Source organism: Gymnodraco acuticeps, unplaced genomic scaffold (genome assembly GCF_902827175.1).
Source record: "Gymnodraco acuticeps unplaced genomic scaffold, fGymAcu1.1, whole genome shotgun sequence".
NCBI lineage: Eukaryota > Metazoa > Chordata > Actinopteri > Perciformes > Bathydraconidae > Gymnodraco > Gymnodraco acuticeps.
The window spans coordinates 190,271-209,837 of NW_022991116.1; the positions used below are offsets into that span (position 1 = coordinate 190,271).

The following is a 19,567-nucleotide window of genomic DNA, read 5'->3' on the forward strand; positions in this document are numbered from 1 at the left end:
CTACGTCCCTCCCCAAAGTTTGTTTTGGCCAATCGCGTTTACCCGGTCTCCACCCTGTTATGTGCTGCCTTTTATTGCTCGTAAATTATTTATTATGAAGTTTTAAACAATAAACTTGCATTCAATATTTGTTGTAAACAAATAATGAGATGAAGGTAACATAAGTAAACCGTCTAACCTGTGTTTTTATATTCTATATCGTGATATTCATATTTTTAGAGCATCTTCTGTAGCGTTTCGTATGTGAATTCAAATATTTCCAACAGAGCCTGAAGGCATCGCCAGTCCCTAACGTCCACAATGGTGACGTCTACCATATCATGATGGCGGTAGCCTGGACTATTTTGAATTCCGTCCCGCTATTTGAACAATTCAATAGCTGTAGTATGTAAAATGTGCTATTATTCTGGGGATAACACTCGATAAGTGAAGCTCTATCATGGACTCCGTCGTGGGGGCCGATTTGACGCTCCCCGTTGACATTAACGGAAGGTAAAACACACCAACGTTAGCTAGCGAGCTAACATTAGCATGTTTGAGTACGTTATAGCTAACCCAATAATCCACGATTCCACATTAGTTACCGCTGAACAGGGCTCGACTAATATCTGGAACAACACCTATTCACTCAAGTTGTATTAGATGATACAACGTAAACATATAAAACCAGTAGTTAGCCACATACTATTATAGTTTATTGTTTATAGTTGCTGTACAGTTATATCTCGTAAAATCGATTACTTCTGGTGTAGTTTGTAGTTAATCTGACTCACACACATGATATTTATCTGTATACAGTTCCACATGATCTAACTCTAAGATAATGTTGACATGGCTATTTGAAGTTAGCTAACAATTTAAATTGGACAATCGTCCTGGAAGCAATTATTTGTAGTAACATATTTGACTGACTAACGTTACATACAGTAACGAATCGTCTTTGCACAGAGTACAACGAAATGCAGTTTGTATCCAATCAAACAATGTTGTAGTAATGTTCATAAATGTATAAATATGAATACATATATTTTGATAAGGCATATACGGTGCAGGTTTGAGGTATAAGTTAAATACAGTTGTAATGAACATCAATCACAAATGTAATAATGATATATATACATACCTTTGCCATAAAGTTAAGGGATAATGTTCCTACTAATGTGCACATTGCTTTAAAGTTAACAACACAATAGCGTTTATAAAAATGAGCAAAAGATCTACATACAAAGAAAATAATGTTAGTTTCGTACTGCCAGTCTGGCTCAAACAATATCTGGAGCCCCAAACCATAATGAAACATCAACAGTGCAATACAAGCTTGGTGCAGAGAGCCTGTCATGTGCACTAGAAGTAGTTACTTCCGTTATAAGTCATTTGCAGCTCATTGCATGTAGCTGTGATATCACTGTGATTGGTGGGTCGGCTTGATGACCTGTCAGTCAGATGTGAAAGAAAGCGGAAATTATCTGTCACACTTTCAGAGGGGTTAAGACTGAAGCAGCTCTCTTTGCACTCTCTGCAACATGTGGATTAACATGTAATACTTGTTTTTTCCCCACGTGCTCTCCTTGACATGAGAGAAGTGATTGTGGTAGGTGGACTGTGCATTATTTGCTCTGCTCTTTATATGTGCTTTGTTGACTTGTTCAGGAATATAGCTAGTCTACAACTCTTCCTGCTGCACTGCAAATCTAGTTATAGCTCCTATGTTTTTAGAATGATGTCCTTGGTTTTGTAAATGAGCTAGCGCAGCTGTGTCCTGTGTAAAAGCAGTCATCCAGGTGGTAAGCGTGCCTCAGTAATCCAAGATGTTAGCTGATATGTGTGGTGTGAATGACTTATTCGGTCATTCTGAAACCTGATTCACTGTACCCTTTTAGTTTGGAAAGAAATATGTCTTTGCGTGATGTCAGTCGGCTTGGTTAGTGTCGATTTGCATTAACTACTGTCAATGAAATGATTGTAGGTCTAAATGCTTCCATTTTTGTCTTTAGCAGTTGAACAAAGTGAGAAGAAAAAAGGAGGAAGTCAGTGTTACTCTTACATTGTTTCCACTGTGTGCTTGAGGGGTAACAAATGCAGCGTTAGTAACAATTACACATAGGTCTTTAAATGTCATCTATTATGTTATGAGAGTGACATGTGTGTCACTCTCTATGGATGTTGTTTCACATGTTTGGTTCTTTAGCTCTTGTCGTGGCTCCTGTTGTAGAGGCGTCCTCCCCGTTAACACAGGAAGGGGTTGCTAAGCATGTGAAACCTCCCTGATGCAATTTGACTGACTTTCATTTTCTTTACGAGGAGGATTGTTTTGCTGCTGCTTATAATCGTCATGTTTCATCCTTGTATCACATAGCATCTTGGATCATTTTGACATGAGTTTCATTTGACATGTTGTTGTTTATCAGTATTCAAATGCATCATTTCAACGGTGATTGAATGTTTTAAAAGTCTCCTTTAAATCGGGACTGTATGTCTTTGTATCCACTGTAATTGACTGAATGATGGTGTTTCATGTTGGCTAACATTGTTGCTGGGTGGCTAATCAAATCAGAGATGGGGAAGAGCAGCAGTGTCATTATGGTTTCTGGTGCAGTTTCACAGTGGAAGCTTAGTTATAGCTGAGGTATTCATGGTTACAGAACATGTAGAGATATAATAGAATTGAAAGAATGTCTACAACAATTGAGGAAAAGCAATGCATTGGTGAACACTCAACTTGTGATACAGGGACTGATTTTCACAAATGTAATCCACCCTCCAATTTTTGTAATCGTATTTTATTGCAATGACTCCAAGCTAGAGCACAATCTGCTAAATCCTTTATATAAATAACATGACATTTAGGAATATGTAGACGTGAAATATAAAATAAGTCATGCTGTCAGCGTTGATCTTTGCTGAGTAATATGGCAGAGAAGCAGCAGAGCGAATGTGCCTCCGCTGCCGGGGGAGGTATGGGAAGGAGTTACGCAACGCTGAACATTATATATTATTAGGTTCAAGGTTGAGGGACATGAGCCTGGTCCCAAATAGCATCTGTTTTGTTCATTTAGGTCATTTTATAAGCAGCATATTTACATTAGCCAGCAAGGCAGTAAGACCCCGGTTCCCTTTGTGTCAGTGTGATCCAGATGTGTGTTGCTGATGTTTGGTGTGATTGTCTGCGTGTGACGCCACTGTCCCATCTGTGTGATGCTCAAAGCCACAGTAGGCTGCTTGTCTACCAAAGAAAGCCTCTCCGTCCCCCGGTTCCTCTCGTTCTCTCTCCTCCTGTCGCTCTGTCTGTCTGTGCATGAGAGCTGGGCTGCCATTTGCACATGGTCACACACACACACACACACACACACACACACACACACACACACACACACACACACACACACACACACACACACACACACACACACACACACAGCCAGAGTGGATGTAAATGAAGCAGTCATTCTTGAGCTATTTATGGATTGTTCTTGAGGCTCAATGGAACTGGTCAGCGTGAGTAATGCATAAACATGGCTCTTTATATGTTGTTCAAAAACCATACTAATCAGAGTAAGTCTGTACAATGTGCGTGGTTAGAACACATAGCTTGCGTTGGTTAGGTTGATTAAAAAAATAGAAAAGTCAGTTGTCTTGATTGTAACAGTTATACCTTTTCATAATATTTGCAGTGAGGTTGCATCGCTAACAGAATGATTCTTTCCTTAGCTGCAGACTGCCAGACTCCATAGATGCTGGAGAGTTTTCCATGGACAGCATGACGGGTAAAGAAATACTTTTTTTTGGTTCTATTTCTGCTTTTCCCCTTGTTGAGCTGTGTCTCCCCTTGTGTATTCATTAACATGGCTGCTGAATCGTTGCTGTGACCTCCCGCTGCTATGTCCCCACCGCTGCAAAAAGGGATTAGCTGTATGATGTTAATGAGCTAATCCTCTTTCTAATGAACCCTACAGTGTGCCAACAATGTATACAGTGTTAGAACAATACAAACAAGCAGGAAAACAGTAGGTCAGCATCTGTGGCTTTTTTAAACATTGGTCGTGCGGAAAAATCCAACTAGGCAGAACACTGACATTTGCCGCATTATGTTAAGTCTTATTTGTGTTGGAAAGGCTGCAATTTATTATTATTATTATTGTATTATAAAAACTAATCTGAAGATCACACGTTATCAGTCTATGAATTGGGGAAATGCTTTACTGAGCCAATGCAGACGTCAACAATTGCTTGTGTTGTTCAACTCGCAGCCAAAAAAGATACTAGATACACAATTCATAAATAAAAGAGAACAATGCGACTCCAGGCCAAAAACCTTCTATTAAATATCTCTCCCTGTTCTTCTCTAAGTTTGAGCCTCATCAAACTGTATCAGGAGTCAGTGTTGTGAAATGTGTGTTTGACTCGTGTTACATGATCAGCTGTGGGCTGCTTCCAACTGGTTTAAACATGCTCTCACCTCTGATGCCTCTTCAGTAAAAACACTTCTGCTTTCTCTTTATCGCTCTAAAACAAATGCATTCCTATAAGCCGGGAGGATTCTCTATGATATGGAGACCATAGTGCTTTGTGACACAAGTTCAAGTTGATCACTTTTTTCTTTACAGCTCCATCCTTCCCTGACAAGATGTCCCCAATCAAAGCTCTCACCATGAAGGACTATGAGAATGTGGAGTGATGCTTATTAAGTGGCTTAAAGTTTCTTAAATTGGAGTTGCTATGTAGTTATACAATGTTTAACAAAAGCCTTTTTTATATAACATTACCATGTGATTTGTATTTGTTTATGAATGCGTTTTAAATTGCGTATACGTTAAATCCTCTGTCAGTATGAGTTAATGTAGTCAAACGTAACCCCACCACCAACAAGAGTGGTATTGTGATTCATAAACCTGATCCTCTCTGAATAAAAACAGCCAAACTTACTGTGTGTGTGTGTGTGTGTGTGTGTGTGTGTGTGTGTGTGTGTGTGTGTGTGTGTGTGTGGTGTGTGTGTGTGTGTGTGTGTGTGTGTGTGTGTGTGTGTGTGTGTGTGTGTGTGTGTGTGTGTGTGCTGTGTGTGTGTGTGTGTGTGTTGGGTGTGTGTGTGTGTAGTGTGTGTGTGTGTGTGTGTGTGTGTGTGTGGTGTGTGTGTGTGTGGTGTGTGTGTGTGTGTGTGTGAGTGTGTGTGTGTGTGTGTGTGTGTGTGTGTGCTGTGTGTGTGTGTGTGTGTGTGTGTGTGTGTGTGTGTGTGTGTGTGTGTGTGTGTGTGTGTGTGTGTGTGTGGTGTGTGTGTGTGATGAGTTAAAGTCTATATTTCGGCATTTGAGTGGAATGCATGCTGAGATGTTTTGGCTCGTGCTGCCGGGCTGGCTTCATGATTAGAGGTTTTAAAGAGGGGTCCAGACTCCTGCCTCATCCCTCTGACAGTCTACCCAACCCCCATCACCAGATGTATGCTGTTCCCAGCCTACAGCACAATGATGCACAGTCCACTTCACACACATTCACACTCAAACACACATACAAGAATAAAGGCATCCCTTCATTTGAACATGAACCATGCACGTGACCCTTTTCTACAATGTCAGGCTTTTCAAACAAAGACATTATTTTGACCAAAATGACATGATTTCTTTTTGCACAATAGCTACACTGTAGTGTTTGGCAATGCAAATCAAAGTCCCAGGCTTCCCCAACAATGCAACATACAATATACTTCACTTAAAAAATACATAAAATAGTGCAATAGACATGATGGTGCAAGTAAGAAAGAGCTACATATCAGAATCAGGGTTTCCGTTAGCCGGTAATTACCGGTTTTTAGCTGGTAAAATTGAATAAAAATTAAATTAAAATGTCCGATGCTCCGATCGATCGGCCGCCGGTCATTATCGGCCGATATTCACTCTTAATAGTTTGATCGGTGCTCTCTATAAAGGCCGATCAGGAGAGCTGGATCTGATCGATATGGACATAAACGCGAGTGAAGTATAACCGGACAAGAGAGAGATCAGATCAGCTGCTCCATAATCACCTGAAGCCCCGCCCACTGTTTAGCGCGCTGCATGAGAAACTGACGGGCTGTCAGGAGAGAGGGAGAGGGGAAAAGAGATGATCCGTTTCTCCCGTGTTATTATTCAAAGTTAATGTAAACTTTTGAAGAATGTACTTCATCTACTACAAGTAGTTTGTTTGAATGTAATAATTATGTTTTTTGTGGAATCATTTATTGAAAAATGAATCTGAATTTTTCGATCTGTAATGATTATAAACTGAAGCAATATAAAAATGACTCCCATTAACTGAGTTTTAAACATCAGCATATCCGGTCCTAGTCCGGTGATTACCTGCTAACGGAAACTCTGCTACAACATTCTTATTATTCTTATTGAAACATGACCGGTGAGTTTCAAATATCTCCGGTAAAATAAATTCTGTTCGGACATTTGACCGGCGAGAAAAAATCCTAGCGGAAACCCTGATCAGAATCAGAAATCCTTTTTTAGTCCCACAGCGGGGACAATAGATACATATTAGATAGATTAGATGGACAGAATGTATAATTAAATACTATCATCATGTAAATGAAAGGTATAGATTTATTTGGTTGTTATATTAGGATGGGAAAAAGGGCAACATACATTTTTATTTGTTGATCAATCATTTTCCTGTTCATTACACTTTTTTTTTGTCAATCATCTGCAGCAAATCACAGCTCTGAAGAAAGAGAACTTTAACCTGAAGCTGCGCATTTACTTCATGGAGGAGCGCATGCAGCAGAAATGTGACGACTCCACTGAGGACATTTTCAAAACGGTATTTATTTCACTTTGTAAAAGTCACAATGTTTCATGTGAATCTGTGTTTCCCTCAGGGACTAATTGAGATCACATCTTCACCAAAACAACAACTGGATTTGTTTAAACCAAAATCACCATTTCTAATCTTAGAACAGCTGTCTTGCCTTTGTATTGTTTGTTTGAGTGAGATGTAAGCCCGTTGAAATCTGCCTCTTGTTTTATTTATCTTCTTCTATTTCTCATTTTGAGAGGTGAGGTGTCCTATAAGAATGTTTTCTTCAAGTACCTACCCTAAGATAAAATGAGAGATTCATTTATATGGAAAAGTCAACAATGCAGCTGTCAGAAGTAACCTCTTAAATGATTTCCTCATTGTGAACCAGGTGTGCAAATTAGAAAACCCTCTTTAATGGTCACACATGCAGAGCACACAGCACACAGTGATATGTGTGCTCTGCTTTGAGCCCATCCTAGTACCAGGAGTACTAGGAGCAGTGGGCAGCTATTGTACAGCGAGTGAGGAGGGGGTGTGTTCTGGTGCCTTGCTCAAGGCAACCACGGCAGGGCAGGAGGGAACTGGGACCATCTCCAAGTAGCAGTCCACACTCCATATTTAGGTCTGGTCGGGGACTTGGAACCGGCGACCCTACAGCTCCCAGTCCAAGCCCCTACCGACTGAGTCGCTGCTCCGGACGTGTGTGTTGTGCTGTAATTTGACCAAATGTTGTGTGTTTTTATAGAACATTGAGCTTAAGGTGGAGCTGGAGTCTATGAAGAGAGACCCTGGCAGAGAACATGAACTCCTCGTGTCTGCATCGTGAGTATCCTTCAGTTTCAGCTACATATGTTTGAGTAATTCAGTTAAAAAAAGAAATGAGTTGGCTGGAAGATGTCATTAAGCCAAGTAATACAATTGTTTATATGAGCGATAACTAATCTGCCCCATCCATGTTTATCAGAGAAAGCGTTGGAGAGTCTTGCTGGTCGAGAATCCGGAGAACCCCAGCGTGTGAAAGAGCACGCTCGGAAAGAGATGGATGCACTTAGAGATGCATTCAAACAAAAGGATAGCTGACTTAGAGCAGGGTTGGTCTTCACTAGTTACTGAGAGCAGCACATTTCTCTTTCAACCCCAGGTAGTTGAGGGGGCTGTTGTCTCACTTCTTCCTTCATTTCAGTGTCTGAAAACGGCTGAGGAAGAGGTTGACAAGATGGCAGCCATCGCTGAGCAGGAGAAGCTGAAGAATATTAACATGGAAAAGCAGCTCCAAGCCCTGGGTCCCCTCAGCAGCTTCCCCCCCGGGACTAGCCAAGCACAAGACCTGCAGCAGGCTCTGCAGGAAAAAGACAGGTAGGAACACAATAGAAAAGCAAACACATGAATATGTTTTAATTGTTGTAATGTTTTATCTGTCTAAATGTTTTTCCTTCTCATTTCAGTGTCATTGAGCAGCTCAAGATTACTTTAAAGAACCAGGAAGCTGCGATCCATCAGAAGAAAAGTACAGACCAAGAGACAGATCAACCGTCAGCTGACAGTTTCAAACATCTTTCTGATCTCATAGCCGAGAAAGATCAGGAACTTGAGGTATGCCTTTTATATGTTGTTAAAGATATGCCCTTTTGGAGCTTTCATTCTCACAACCATTTGCTGGGTTTGGTATTATCTGAGAGTTACACAACGTTTTAAGTCATTTGTAGCGCTTACCAAATATTAAGAAGCTTCATTTATAACGTTGACATTCAAATTTTAAATCAACATTTTAATGATGGACGGCTTTTTTCCCCTTCTCCATTTGATTAGACAACAATATATTACATACTACTGTAGTATTAAATAACCCTAAATCATTTCAAAACAAATGCTATTATTAACCATCAGGACATCATTGTTTTATTTATTTATGTTGATGAAATTGAAGGGTTATATTCCACTGACTTGTTTCATTCGTGGATATTTGATCTTTTTATTAAGGTGATGATCTATGGGATTAGTTTTGTATCGTAAAGATAAAGCAACACTTTCTCAGAATAAAGCAAAACTATGAGTTTAAAAGAGAAAAAAAACGAAATCAAGCAAAATAAAATACATTTCAAAAATAAAACTATAAGTTGCAAACAAATCATTTGTGTAATCATGTAAACTATGTGTAATGGCATCCAAGGTTTCCTTTTGCCACTATAGAGCGGGGTTGACGACACGCAATCCAAAGCAATAAGCAGCCGAAGGTTTTCAGTCAAAAAATGTAATTTATTAACAAAAAGTATCGACTTAAATAGTCTCAAAATAACAAATCTAAATCAATATTTCGGCGGTATGCTTTCCTATATAAACTATACTTTGCAGTCCAATTTGCAACACTAATATCTGTTTACAATTTGTGGTCGAAAAACTGTTCCGCTCCCCGTCTCATCAGGTCTCCGAGCACGCCGGCTGTCCTCAATTACCTCACTTAAATACACACCGGAAGGTACAAGGAAACAGATCATATTTACGATATAAAATTAACAATCATTTCCTCAAAACATATTCACCATGGCAATATGAATCATTTTCCATCATTAAATCATTTATCAAATTATGAATCGAAATAATAACTTTGTGGCTCTAACACACCGGCCCCTAATTAATACATTATAATAGAGCCAAAAAACAAGCAGTTACTCAAAATGTAACTGTCACCAATATACAATCATTGTCATAGTTCACAGTCCAATGTTTGTGTTAGATGTGTTTGCATGAGTTCAAGAGGAAAAGGGGGGGGGGGGGGGCGTGTGTGTGATACTGGGTGTCAGAGGTACTAGCACATGACACCTTGTGTTCAATCAACTGCTTCCAGGAGCAGACAGAGCTTGTCAATTGGTCGCTGTAAGGTGCTACCCTTGGTTTTCACCAAGACACTTCGGACAAGCCCTTTCGACCCTGACAGTGTCTTTATCACCCGGCCCAGTTGCCAGGAATTTCTTGGTGCCGTGTTATCCACGATGACGACGAGATCATTGGGGCGAAGGTTCCGTTTGGGGTTGTGCCATTTGACTCGCTGTTGCATGGTTGGGAGATATTCTCTTATCCATCTCCTCCAGAAGAGATCTGCGAGGTATTGTGCCTGTCTCCATCTCCTCCGTGAGTACAAGTCCTCCTTGTGAAAGAGTCCAGGTGGCATAATCGGTTTTGTCTTTAGCAGAAGGAGGTGATTTGGCGTGAGGGGTTCGAGATCGTTTGGGTCACTTGAACTGTAGTCAATGGTCTGTCATTCCATGATGCTCTCAACTTCGCACAAAGCTGTCTGTAGAGTCTCATCATCCAATCTCTGTTCTTTTAGAACGGAACACAGAATCTTTTTTACAGGTCTGATGAGCCTCTCCCAAACTCCACCATGGTGGGCTCCATATGGCGGATTAAAAGTCAATTTTACTCCGTCCCCGAGTAATGCATTTTGAATCTTGTGTTGATTCAGGTCTTTAAGAGCAGCTCTTAGCTCTTTCTGTGCTCCCACAAAGTTTGTGCCGTTGTCGGTCCTGATGCTTGTCACCTGCCCTCTGCGACATATGAATCTGCGCAAAGCATTGATGCAGGAGTCAGTGTCCAATGAGCTCGAAACTTCCAGATGTATGGCACGACTCACAAGGCAGGTGAAGATCACTCCCCAACGTTTTACATTTGCTCTGCCTCGTTTAACCTCCAGGGGTCCAAAGAAGTCGATACCAACATGAGTAAAGGGTGGTAGATCTGGAGACACCCGATCCTCTGGGAGGTCAGCCATTTTCTGCTCTCCAACTGTGGCTAGCATTCTTCGGCAGAAAACACAGGCTCTGATTATCTTTCTGGCTGCCGAGTTAGCACGAGGCAACCAGAATCTTTGATTTAGTCTTGAGAGCATGTGGCTTCTCCCCGAGTGTCCAATCTGCTGATGGATGTGGCCCAGGATCAGTTTGGATACAGTAGAGTCTCTGGGCAGGATAATGGGGTTCTTCAGATCCATTGGCATTGCTGATTTGCTAATTCGTCCTCCTCCCACTCTTAGCATGCCTTCAACTAAGATTGGGTCCAGCTTCCTGATAGAGCTGCTTGCTCTTACTTGCCTTCCCTTCTCCAAAAGTGCAAGTTCCTGAGAGAAGTGACGTCTTTGCTCCGAGTGAATTATTGACCTTTCAGCTTCTCTAATGTCCTCCACAGACAGATGTTGTGATCCAAATGTCAACTTTAGCTTGTTCATTTTGTCCTTTAAGGATTTCAAAAGAGTCCAATCTGGGGCAAGGTCAGCCTTTGCAGATTTCCTTCTTTGATTTAGCAGAAGAAGAATTCCCCTTAATTTAAGTATCCAAGCAACCCCTCTCTGCAGTCTGCTCCATGATGAGTAATACTCAAACAGTTTGCTGGTTCGGTTGGTTTCGTGGACACTCAAACTTTTAACCGCTACGTCCTTTCTAACCTCTGGGTCCTCTGATGGAATAAGGCCCAGGTTCTTAGGTGTTTTTGGCCAATATTCCTTTTCCTTTTCCAGATACTTAGGTCCTGTTATCCACCTTGATGTCTTTAGAAAGTCTTCTACATGCAGCCCACGGGATGCGTCGTCGGCAGGGTTGTCTATGGAGCTCACATGCCTCCACTGCTTCTCCTGAGACAGGTCCTTGATCACTGAAACTCTGTTTGCCACAAATGTGTGATATCGTTTAGTCTGGTTGCTGATGTATCCGAGGACAGAGGTGCTATCTGTCCAGAAGGTTGAGTCGTTGAGGTCCACTTTAAGCTCCCTTTTCAACATCCTGTCCACCTTTACTGCAAGTGTTGCTGCAGTAAGCTCCAATCTGGGAATAGTGATCTGTTTGAGTGGAGTCACTCTGGATTTCCCCAAAATAAATGAAACATGGACCCTTCCCATACTGTTTGTAAAGCGAAGATAGCTGGTGGTGCCGTAACCTTTTTCGCTTGCGTCACAGAAGTGATGAAGCTCTGCAGTCCTGATTGGTCCAAAGTTCTCAGGTTTCATACACCTGTCCACTTGAAATCTGCTAAGCTGTTCCAACTCTGTGATCCATTTCTGCTATTGTTTTAAGTATTCTTCTGGGATGATTTCATCCCATCCACACTTTATCCTGCATAGCTCTTGGAGGATCTGCCTGGCTTTAAGGATAAATGGGGAGAGGAATCCTAATGGGTCGTAGATGGAACTGACTGTAGAGAGGATCCCTCTCCTGGTAAAAGCTCTGTTTTTGATATTGACTTTGAATATGAAGGAGTCTTTCTCTGTATCCCATTTGATTCCAAATGCTCTTTCAATTGGCAGGTTTTCCCTGTCAAAGTCCAGATCCTTGAATAGCTTTGCTCTGTGATGCTCAGGTATACTTGCAAGCACTTCACGGTTGTTACAGACCCATTTGGTCAATCAGAAACCTCCTTTGGCGCATGCGTCTCTGAGGTCTCTGATAAGCTTAATAGCTTGTTCAACTGTGGCCACTGATTTGAGGCAATCATCAACGTAAAAGTTGGAATTGATTGTTTCAGTTACCTCTTCGTCGTACTTAAAGCTGTTGTCTTCTGCCACTTGTCTGAGAGCATAGTTAGCAATGCTAGGTGAGGACACAGCACCAAAGAGGTGGACCTTCATTCTATATGCCTCCAATGAATTTTTAGTGTCTCCATCTGGCCACCACAGAAACCTAAGGAAGTCTTTGTGCTCTCTCTGGACTTGCACTTGATAGAACATTGCCTCGATGTCCCCCATGAAAGCAATTTGTTCTTGGCGGAATCTAAGCAGAACTACAATGAGAGTGTTCGCCAGGTCTGGACCTTGGAGAAGTTCCTTGTTAAGAGATGCGCCTTTGCATGATGCAGTGCAGTCAAACACAACTCTAAGTTTGCGCTTTTGTTGATGGTAAACACCGTGGTGAGGTATGTACCATATCTGTCCATCATTCCTGTTAAGCTGTTCTGGTGGCACTCTCTCTGCATAACCCCTTTTTAACACATCCTCCATGAATGTTTTGTATTCCATGGCATATTCTGCATCCCTCTTAAACCTCTTTAGGATATTTAGAGTACGTTGTTTTACCATTTCGTAGTTGTCAGGCATAACTATGTCCTTTTTTCGAAAAGGCAAGGGAAGGTGATAGTGTCCATCCTTGAGTTCTACTGAGCTTGATGCTATCTCCATGAACCTTTTGTCTTCACCTGACATTTCCTTCTTCTCTTCATAATCTTTTTCCGAGAAGTCCCGATTGTATTGTGTGATGAGATCGTTCAGGTTGGCTACTGATATTCTGTTGACCATTGTGACCACAGGTCCGGATTCCACAGCAGTACAAGCGTTGAGTGGTCCATTTACCACCCATCCAAACACTGTCCTGACTGTACATGGTCCATTTCCTTGACTTCTTATTATGTCCCAAGGTTCCATTGCCTTGGGAACATCAACTCCTATTAGAAGCTCTATGTCAGCATCAATTTCTTTCAGCTGTATGTCACTTAGATAAGGCCATCTTTCCAGATCCTTTTGGGTAGGTACATTTTCTTTTGAGACAGGAATCTTACTCTGTGTGTATACCTGAGGTAGGTCAATGTAAGTACTGCCATCTAAATGTCCTATTTCCAATCCTTTGAGTTCGTAACTCTTTACAAGTCGTTCCTGATCCATTGTTCGTAGAACGACTGTCGTTTTTCGTGCTTTGGGATTCAGCTGTCTCATTAGATTCTCTGTGCAGAATGACGCTGAACTGCCGGGATCAAGAAAAGCATAGGTTGAGATAAACTTATCTCCTTTGTGCACCTTGACTCGAACAGGCACTATGGCTAGGGCACAATCCCTACCGGCCCCAGTAGCTTCACCAGCCGAGACAAGTGCACTGTTGACCCAAGCTCCTTTTGTTTCAGTAGGGGGAGGCTTTTGTAGAAGTGGACTGTCAATGTGAAGTATTGTTGGGTGACTCTTTTGACACTTTTGACATGTCAGCCTTTTCCTACAGTTCCTGCTCATATGACCCCTCATCCAAAACAAAAACCATTTATCTTCAAAAAGTCAACCTTTTCCTTGTGTGGATGATGTTTGAACTGATGGCAATCAGTCAGCACGTGCTTGCCTTTACAAAAGTAGCAAAAAGAGGCAGGACTGTCCGCTCCGGTGTGTCCCTCTTTTCCGGGGATCCAAACGGTGTGTGTCTCTTCCTTACGGAGTTTTTCGACTTGATGTAATGGCATCCGAGGTTTCCTTTTGCCACTATAGAGCGGGGTTGACGACACGCAATCCAAAGCAATAAGCAGCCGAAGGTTTTCAGTCAAAAAATGTAATTTATTAATAAAAAAGTATTGACTTAAATAGTCTCAAAATAACAAATCTAAATCAATATTTCGGCGGTATGCTTTCCTATATAAACTATACTTTGCAGTCCAATTTGCAACACTAATATCTGTTTACAATTTGTGGTCGAAAAACTGTTCCGCTCCCCGTCTCATCAGGTCTCCGAGCACGCCGGCTGTCCTCAATTACCTCACTTAAATACACACCGGAAGGTACAAGGAAACGGATCATATTTACGATATAAAATTAACAATCATTTCCTCAAAACATATTCACCATGGCAATATGAATCATTTTCCATCATTAAATCATTTATCAAATTATGAATCGAAATAATAACGTTGTGGCTCTAACACTGAGTATTTTTTCTTTGTTTTAACATAGGTTTTTGTTTGCAGTTCTTGTTTCTTCTTTCTCAATGATCAGACTTTTGCTCTCGCTGCAGCTCTCTCGTTTGCGCTCCCTCATTTTTTGTTTGAGATTTTGACACAAACATCCCAGGTGGGCGGGACTTTCAGGAGTGCGTCCCCATTGGCTACTCAGCTTTTGAGTGACAGCCCACTACACCACAGATCATACAGTGCAACTCATGCAGCAAACTCCGGAGTCCACTCGGCCACGTTAGTGTCGGTGTCTCCTGAGGAGTTGAACATATCAGACTTATCTTATGGATTGCAGTGCATTATACTTGTGTGGTGTAGTTTATACTTTATTCCAACTTTAAATATTGTAATACCTGAACACACTGCTGCTGTTAAATAATTTCCCAATTTGGGATTGATAAAGTGTATTTATTTTATAGATTAAAAAAACACATGTATTTTCAAGCTAAAGGTGATGCACAATATAAAGTGTATACTATTATTTTTTTCAAAGACATGTTACATTTCAAAAGCATCTATTGCTATGTTTAGGACAAACAATTAAAGACTGCTTTAATTTAACAAATTCTACAATATAAAAGTGGCAGATTTGCTTTATGAAACAGAGCAGACCTAGGCTGCATACCAACACAATTAGGAACATGCTCGCATCTCACTATGTTGGTCTGAAGAGCTGAAGCATTCATACACAATGGATAAAACCGGTGTTGTCTCATTCTATATCCTGTGAGAAAATGATATACATTTAGCATTACAAACTCAACATACTATTCCTAGCCTGAGGAAGATCTGAATAATCAACAGATTTGAATGGAATCTCTAACATTTTCATGTAGAATAAAGACAAAAGAGTGATTATACAAATTACATTTATTGAAATTTGAACCAGAAGATGAAGTCTCAAAGAATGTTTTAAATAAAAGGACATAAAACAAAAAGGTGGATAATAATAAAATCTATTAAATGTATATGTAAAGACATTTGGTCAAATGAAATGACACTGAGCCAGTGATAACAGCAACGCCCAGCGTGGATGAAGCTGGTGCAGGGGCCTGATTTATAAAGGGATATACGCTCAAAAAATGGCGTACGCCAGTTTCTACGCAATGTTTGCGATTGATAAAATACTAACTTGACGGGAAAATGTGCGGTCCTCCACGCAAACTCTAACCCATGCGTACGCACTAAGCACAAAAACGGGAGAGACGAGAAACTGCGACACCGTTGGCAGAAGGAAGAATGGAGATAAATATGTGGAAATAATACCATAAACAAAATGTTACCTCTCATTTATCATATGAATAATTCATTTTCAAACATTGATTAAAGCCAATCATAAAATGACTAAACAAACGCCTGTTTGAGACTCCTCAGTGCACACAAAAACATAACTTGGAGAAATAAATAAATACGGATATGTTATTTAAAAACACCTCGAATATGTTGTGTTAATGTTATGAAATGTTTTCTCATAAATTAGGACTCAGAGGTCAATGAATAGGAGATAGGGTTAGAATTTAGGAGCTGATTTTTGGATTATCGGAACGCAACCGAGGTCTTTCTTCATGCCCCCCCTCCTAGGATCTAATGCTGTCCCCTCAGAGGAAGTGGGAAAACGGGATAAGACTCTGGACGCCACGCTGTCTCAATGATCCACACTGTTAATATGAGAGGAAAATAAATGTTTTAGGAAATGAAAAATATGAAGTTAACAAAAAAAACACAGCTCAGGGGCATCATGGACGGTAGGTTTTCCTACAAAGTTAAGTCAGCCTCCATTGATTTTCACATCAAATTAGCGTGTTAATAAAATAAACTATCATGGCTTATACTTGCATATCTAAACAGAATCATGAAAGCCTGTTGGTAGAGTCAGGCACACGAGTCCGTTTGAGTGTGTGCGCAGGTGTCTGAACGCTCACTCACTGCTAGCTATGGAGCTAACTGTTAGGCTACTTAGCTTGCATTGTTATGGATCTAAGGTAGCACAAGCTAACTTTCATAGCACAGCTTTCCTTCTCACGTATTATAATAATTGAAATGCTGGTTCTTCTGGGGGTGTTCTATCCACGCTCAGCTACCGCACCGCAGCTGCCTGCACTGTACAATCGTTGGAGGACTGGGCTGTCACAAAAACGTAGCCAATGGGGACGCACCCCTGAAAGTCCCGCCCACCTGGGAGGTTTGTGTCAGAATCTCAAACAAAAAATGAGGGAGCGCAAAAGAGAGAGCTGCAGCGAGAGCAAAAGTCTGATCATTGAGAAAGAAGAAACAAGAACTGCAAACAAAAACCTATGTTAAAACAAAGAAAAAAGACTTGTAGTTTACATGATTACACAAATGATTTGTTTGCAATTTATAGTTTTATTTTTGAAATATATTTTATTTTGCTTGACTCAGTTTTTTTTCTTTTAAACTCATAGTTTTGCTTGATTCTGAGAAAGTGTTGCTTTATCTTTATGATACAAAACTAATCCCATAATGATCATAAAACATGATGAAAGACATTTAAGGTATCGTTTCAAAACATAAATAGATTCTTTCATTTAAAAAGAAAAATGACATTCTGTACAGCTGTAGTCGTTTATTGCCATGTTTTAAGAGTATTTACAGGATATTCAGAGAAAATGGATGTATTGCCACTATTCCCAGCCACTCAATGACTTGTACTCAGTTTCAGGCCTATTGCAATAGGCATTAGAGTGACCTTTGACTGTCTGTTCCCAGGCACTGAGGGACATGCTACACAGGGACAAGGACAAAACAACTCCGGACTCTCAGGTGGGTGTTGTGGGGATTTCCATTCTATTTCCAGCAACAGTTTGCCTCCAACCAAAAGCTAACTCATGCAACTGTTCACTGATGTGAAAGCATTCCCAGTCAAACGCTCACTGAGCAACAGCTGGACACAGGCTCTGTTTATTATGTCCAGGCACTGCCAGCTTCAGAGGGTTGTCCCATGTTGTTCTGGTGAACCACAGGAAGTGGACTTTGGCCTTTTGTATGACTTACTTTCCCTGCGTGCCCCCTGGTGCTGTTTTTAATTTTGTACCCTGCTTCACAAAAGTGGTAGTGAGAATGTTGGGCCTTTTTAATAGGCAATCTAATGTTGGTCACAATAGGAAGCTTATATAATAAAAACGATTTGCCTTGGAGTAGTAAGGACTGGTGCTATTTGATCTCTTGTTTTGGAGGAAGTACTTCTGTTATATATATTCTCTATAACAACTATATGGTTGTATTCTTGACATCAAATAGGATCCCTGTTATTTGGTCTCATATGACGTTTTTGAATGATTGATAGATGAATGTCAAATGTTTGAGATATCCTATAGTTTATTTCTGATTATGGTGATGTTTTGTATTTACAAAGCAGAAGAGAATGAAGGGAATTTGTCGGCCGGTGGCAATCTCCTAATTCATTATCTTCTCTTTTAAATGTGAAAATAGAAATCAGTATCTTTGTTGTCTTAATGTTTTGTAATTTGTTTTCCCAAAAATTCAGAATTGAATTGCAAAAGACAGTTTTCAGGTTTTTTGACACTTAATCTACAAAACAAAACTTGATCCTAAATGTATAAAGGTTTAATGTTATAGTGAAATATATTTAGTCCAGGCTGTCTGTGTCTAAATGTTTTGCCTGATACATTTTGTTTCTCAAATGTGCCTGTTGTTTTTTATTGTTGAACCCTTTGTTGCTGCTATACATAGCCAGGTCTCCAAAACCAAAAACACTCACTTTAGACTTAGCTTAAGAATGTCCAAACATCTAGAGATAATTAAATGCAATTTCACAGTAATCATCAAAACATTGCAAGCAATTGGTGTGGGTACTGTGTTGTAGATGTTCAGAGTAGAAGGCTGTTTGACGTAACCATGGTTCCTTGCTGGCGTCTAGTCTCAGGTCACGTTGTTAAGACTGGATTACCATGCTGTCTGCAGACCTGTGAGAGTTATTTATGTCCAGTCTTATTTATTAAAAGGAAAATGCTGTAACATGTCAGTGTTTCTCAGACTTGGGAAACAATATATTGCAAAATATTTTTTTGTTAGATTAGGGACAGCATGTCTGTCTACCACGGATGCTTTTGTGGTATGGTAAGACTCGAGTGGCCTCACCAGAGTGTAATGGAAAGTGATTGCTAGGAAACACCTCTTCTAATCCTACAGCAGATTTGTTTTAAATGTAATGCCAGGCAGGCTGTGCTCTATAGATGTGGTTTGCTGCTTCCATTGTCATTATTTCCCTGAAGATGCACGTGTATGAGGTAGATCCTTTTACTTGATCCGCTGTCCGTGGGAAGGTTTACTAGAGATGGTCTGGCAGCGGCCATAACCCTGCTGCAGTCCTAGAGGATTTCATCTGATTGAATGTGTTGTTGAGAGTGGAATAGAGGCGGAGCAGGGATTATCAACAGCTTAGAGCTTATACTGCGCTGCACTCCGTCATTCTCCTCTTTGCTTCTCCTGCTGATGCAGTGAGGGAAAATGATAGATGGCTATTGCATGGTCTGATGATTATTAGGTCACTGGGCTGGCTTTTGGACTTGGGTGAATCTGGAATCTAAAGACCTAAAGCGCCATGAAGGACCCGTGTCGCATATGTGCTGTTCGTCTGGTGGGAAGCCAGTGTCGCTGGATCTTCAGCACGTCAGCACAGAGGAAGCTACAAGTCATCTTGTCCCATGTGCTGGGCTGGGAGTTGACTCGTGACGGCCGTGGGGAGTTTCTCTGTGGGAAATGTGTGTTCCAGCTGGAGAAGGTGGTACAATGTGATGTTAACATCAGCCAACTGCAGGAAGAGCACAACAATCAGATCCAGAAGCTGCAGGCGGAGAAAGAGCACCTGATCCAGTGCATTATCCACATCTACAACAAAAACAACCAGGCCTGTAAGAGTGATGTGGAGAGCACCAGCTGCGAGAAGACCTCAAGGGCGGGCAGTCCTGATGATGAGGCTGGGTACCCGCTGGCCTCTGAAGGACAGCTGTTCAGGGAAAGAGGAAGTAGTCACATGGAGAATCGCATGAGAAGGTGTGTGAGTCTGGATGTAATTGTCAGTAAAGGGGCGTTACCAGCGAGATCAAACCTCAAGAGCAACAGAATGGGA

At 40.9% G+C, this 19,567-nt stretch overlaps 1 protein-coding gene across 1 annotated transcript in view; it reads left to right on the top strand.

Moving 5' to 3' along the window:
* The first annotated feature begins 293 nt into the window (after window positions 1–293).
* Window positions 294–19,567, top strand: part of cdk5rap2 (CDK5 regulatory subunit associated protein 2) — a 49,223-nt gene continuing 29,949 nt past the window's right edge. The window contains 10 exon segments of the mRNA XM_034237055.1: window positions 294–492; window positions 3,709–3,764; window positions 4,605–4,666; window positions 6,685–6,795; window positions 7,520–7,596; window positions 7,740–7,836; window positions 7,838–7,879; window positions 7,958–8,130; window positions 8,220–8,367; window positions 17,185–17,238. Coding sequence (XP_034092946.1) covers window positions 440–492; window positions 3,709–3,764; window positions 4,605–4,666; window positions 6,685–6,795; window positions 7,520–7,596; window positions 7,740–7,836; window positions 7,838–7,879; window positions 7,958–8,130; window positions 8,220–8,367; window positions 17,185–17,238 — 873 coding nt within the window. The 5' untranslated portion in view covers window positions 294–439.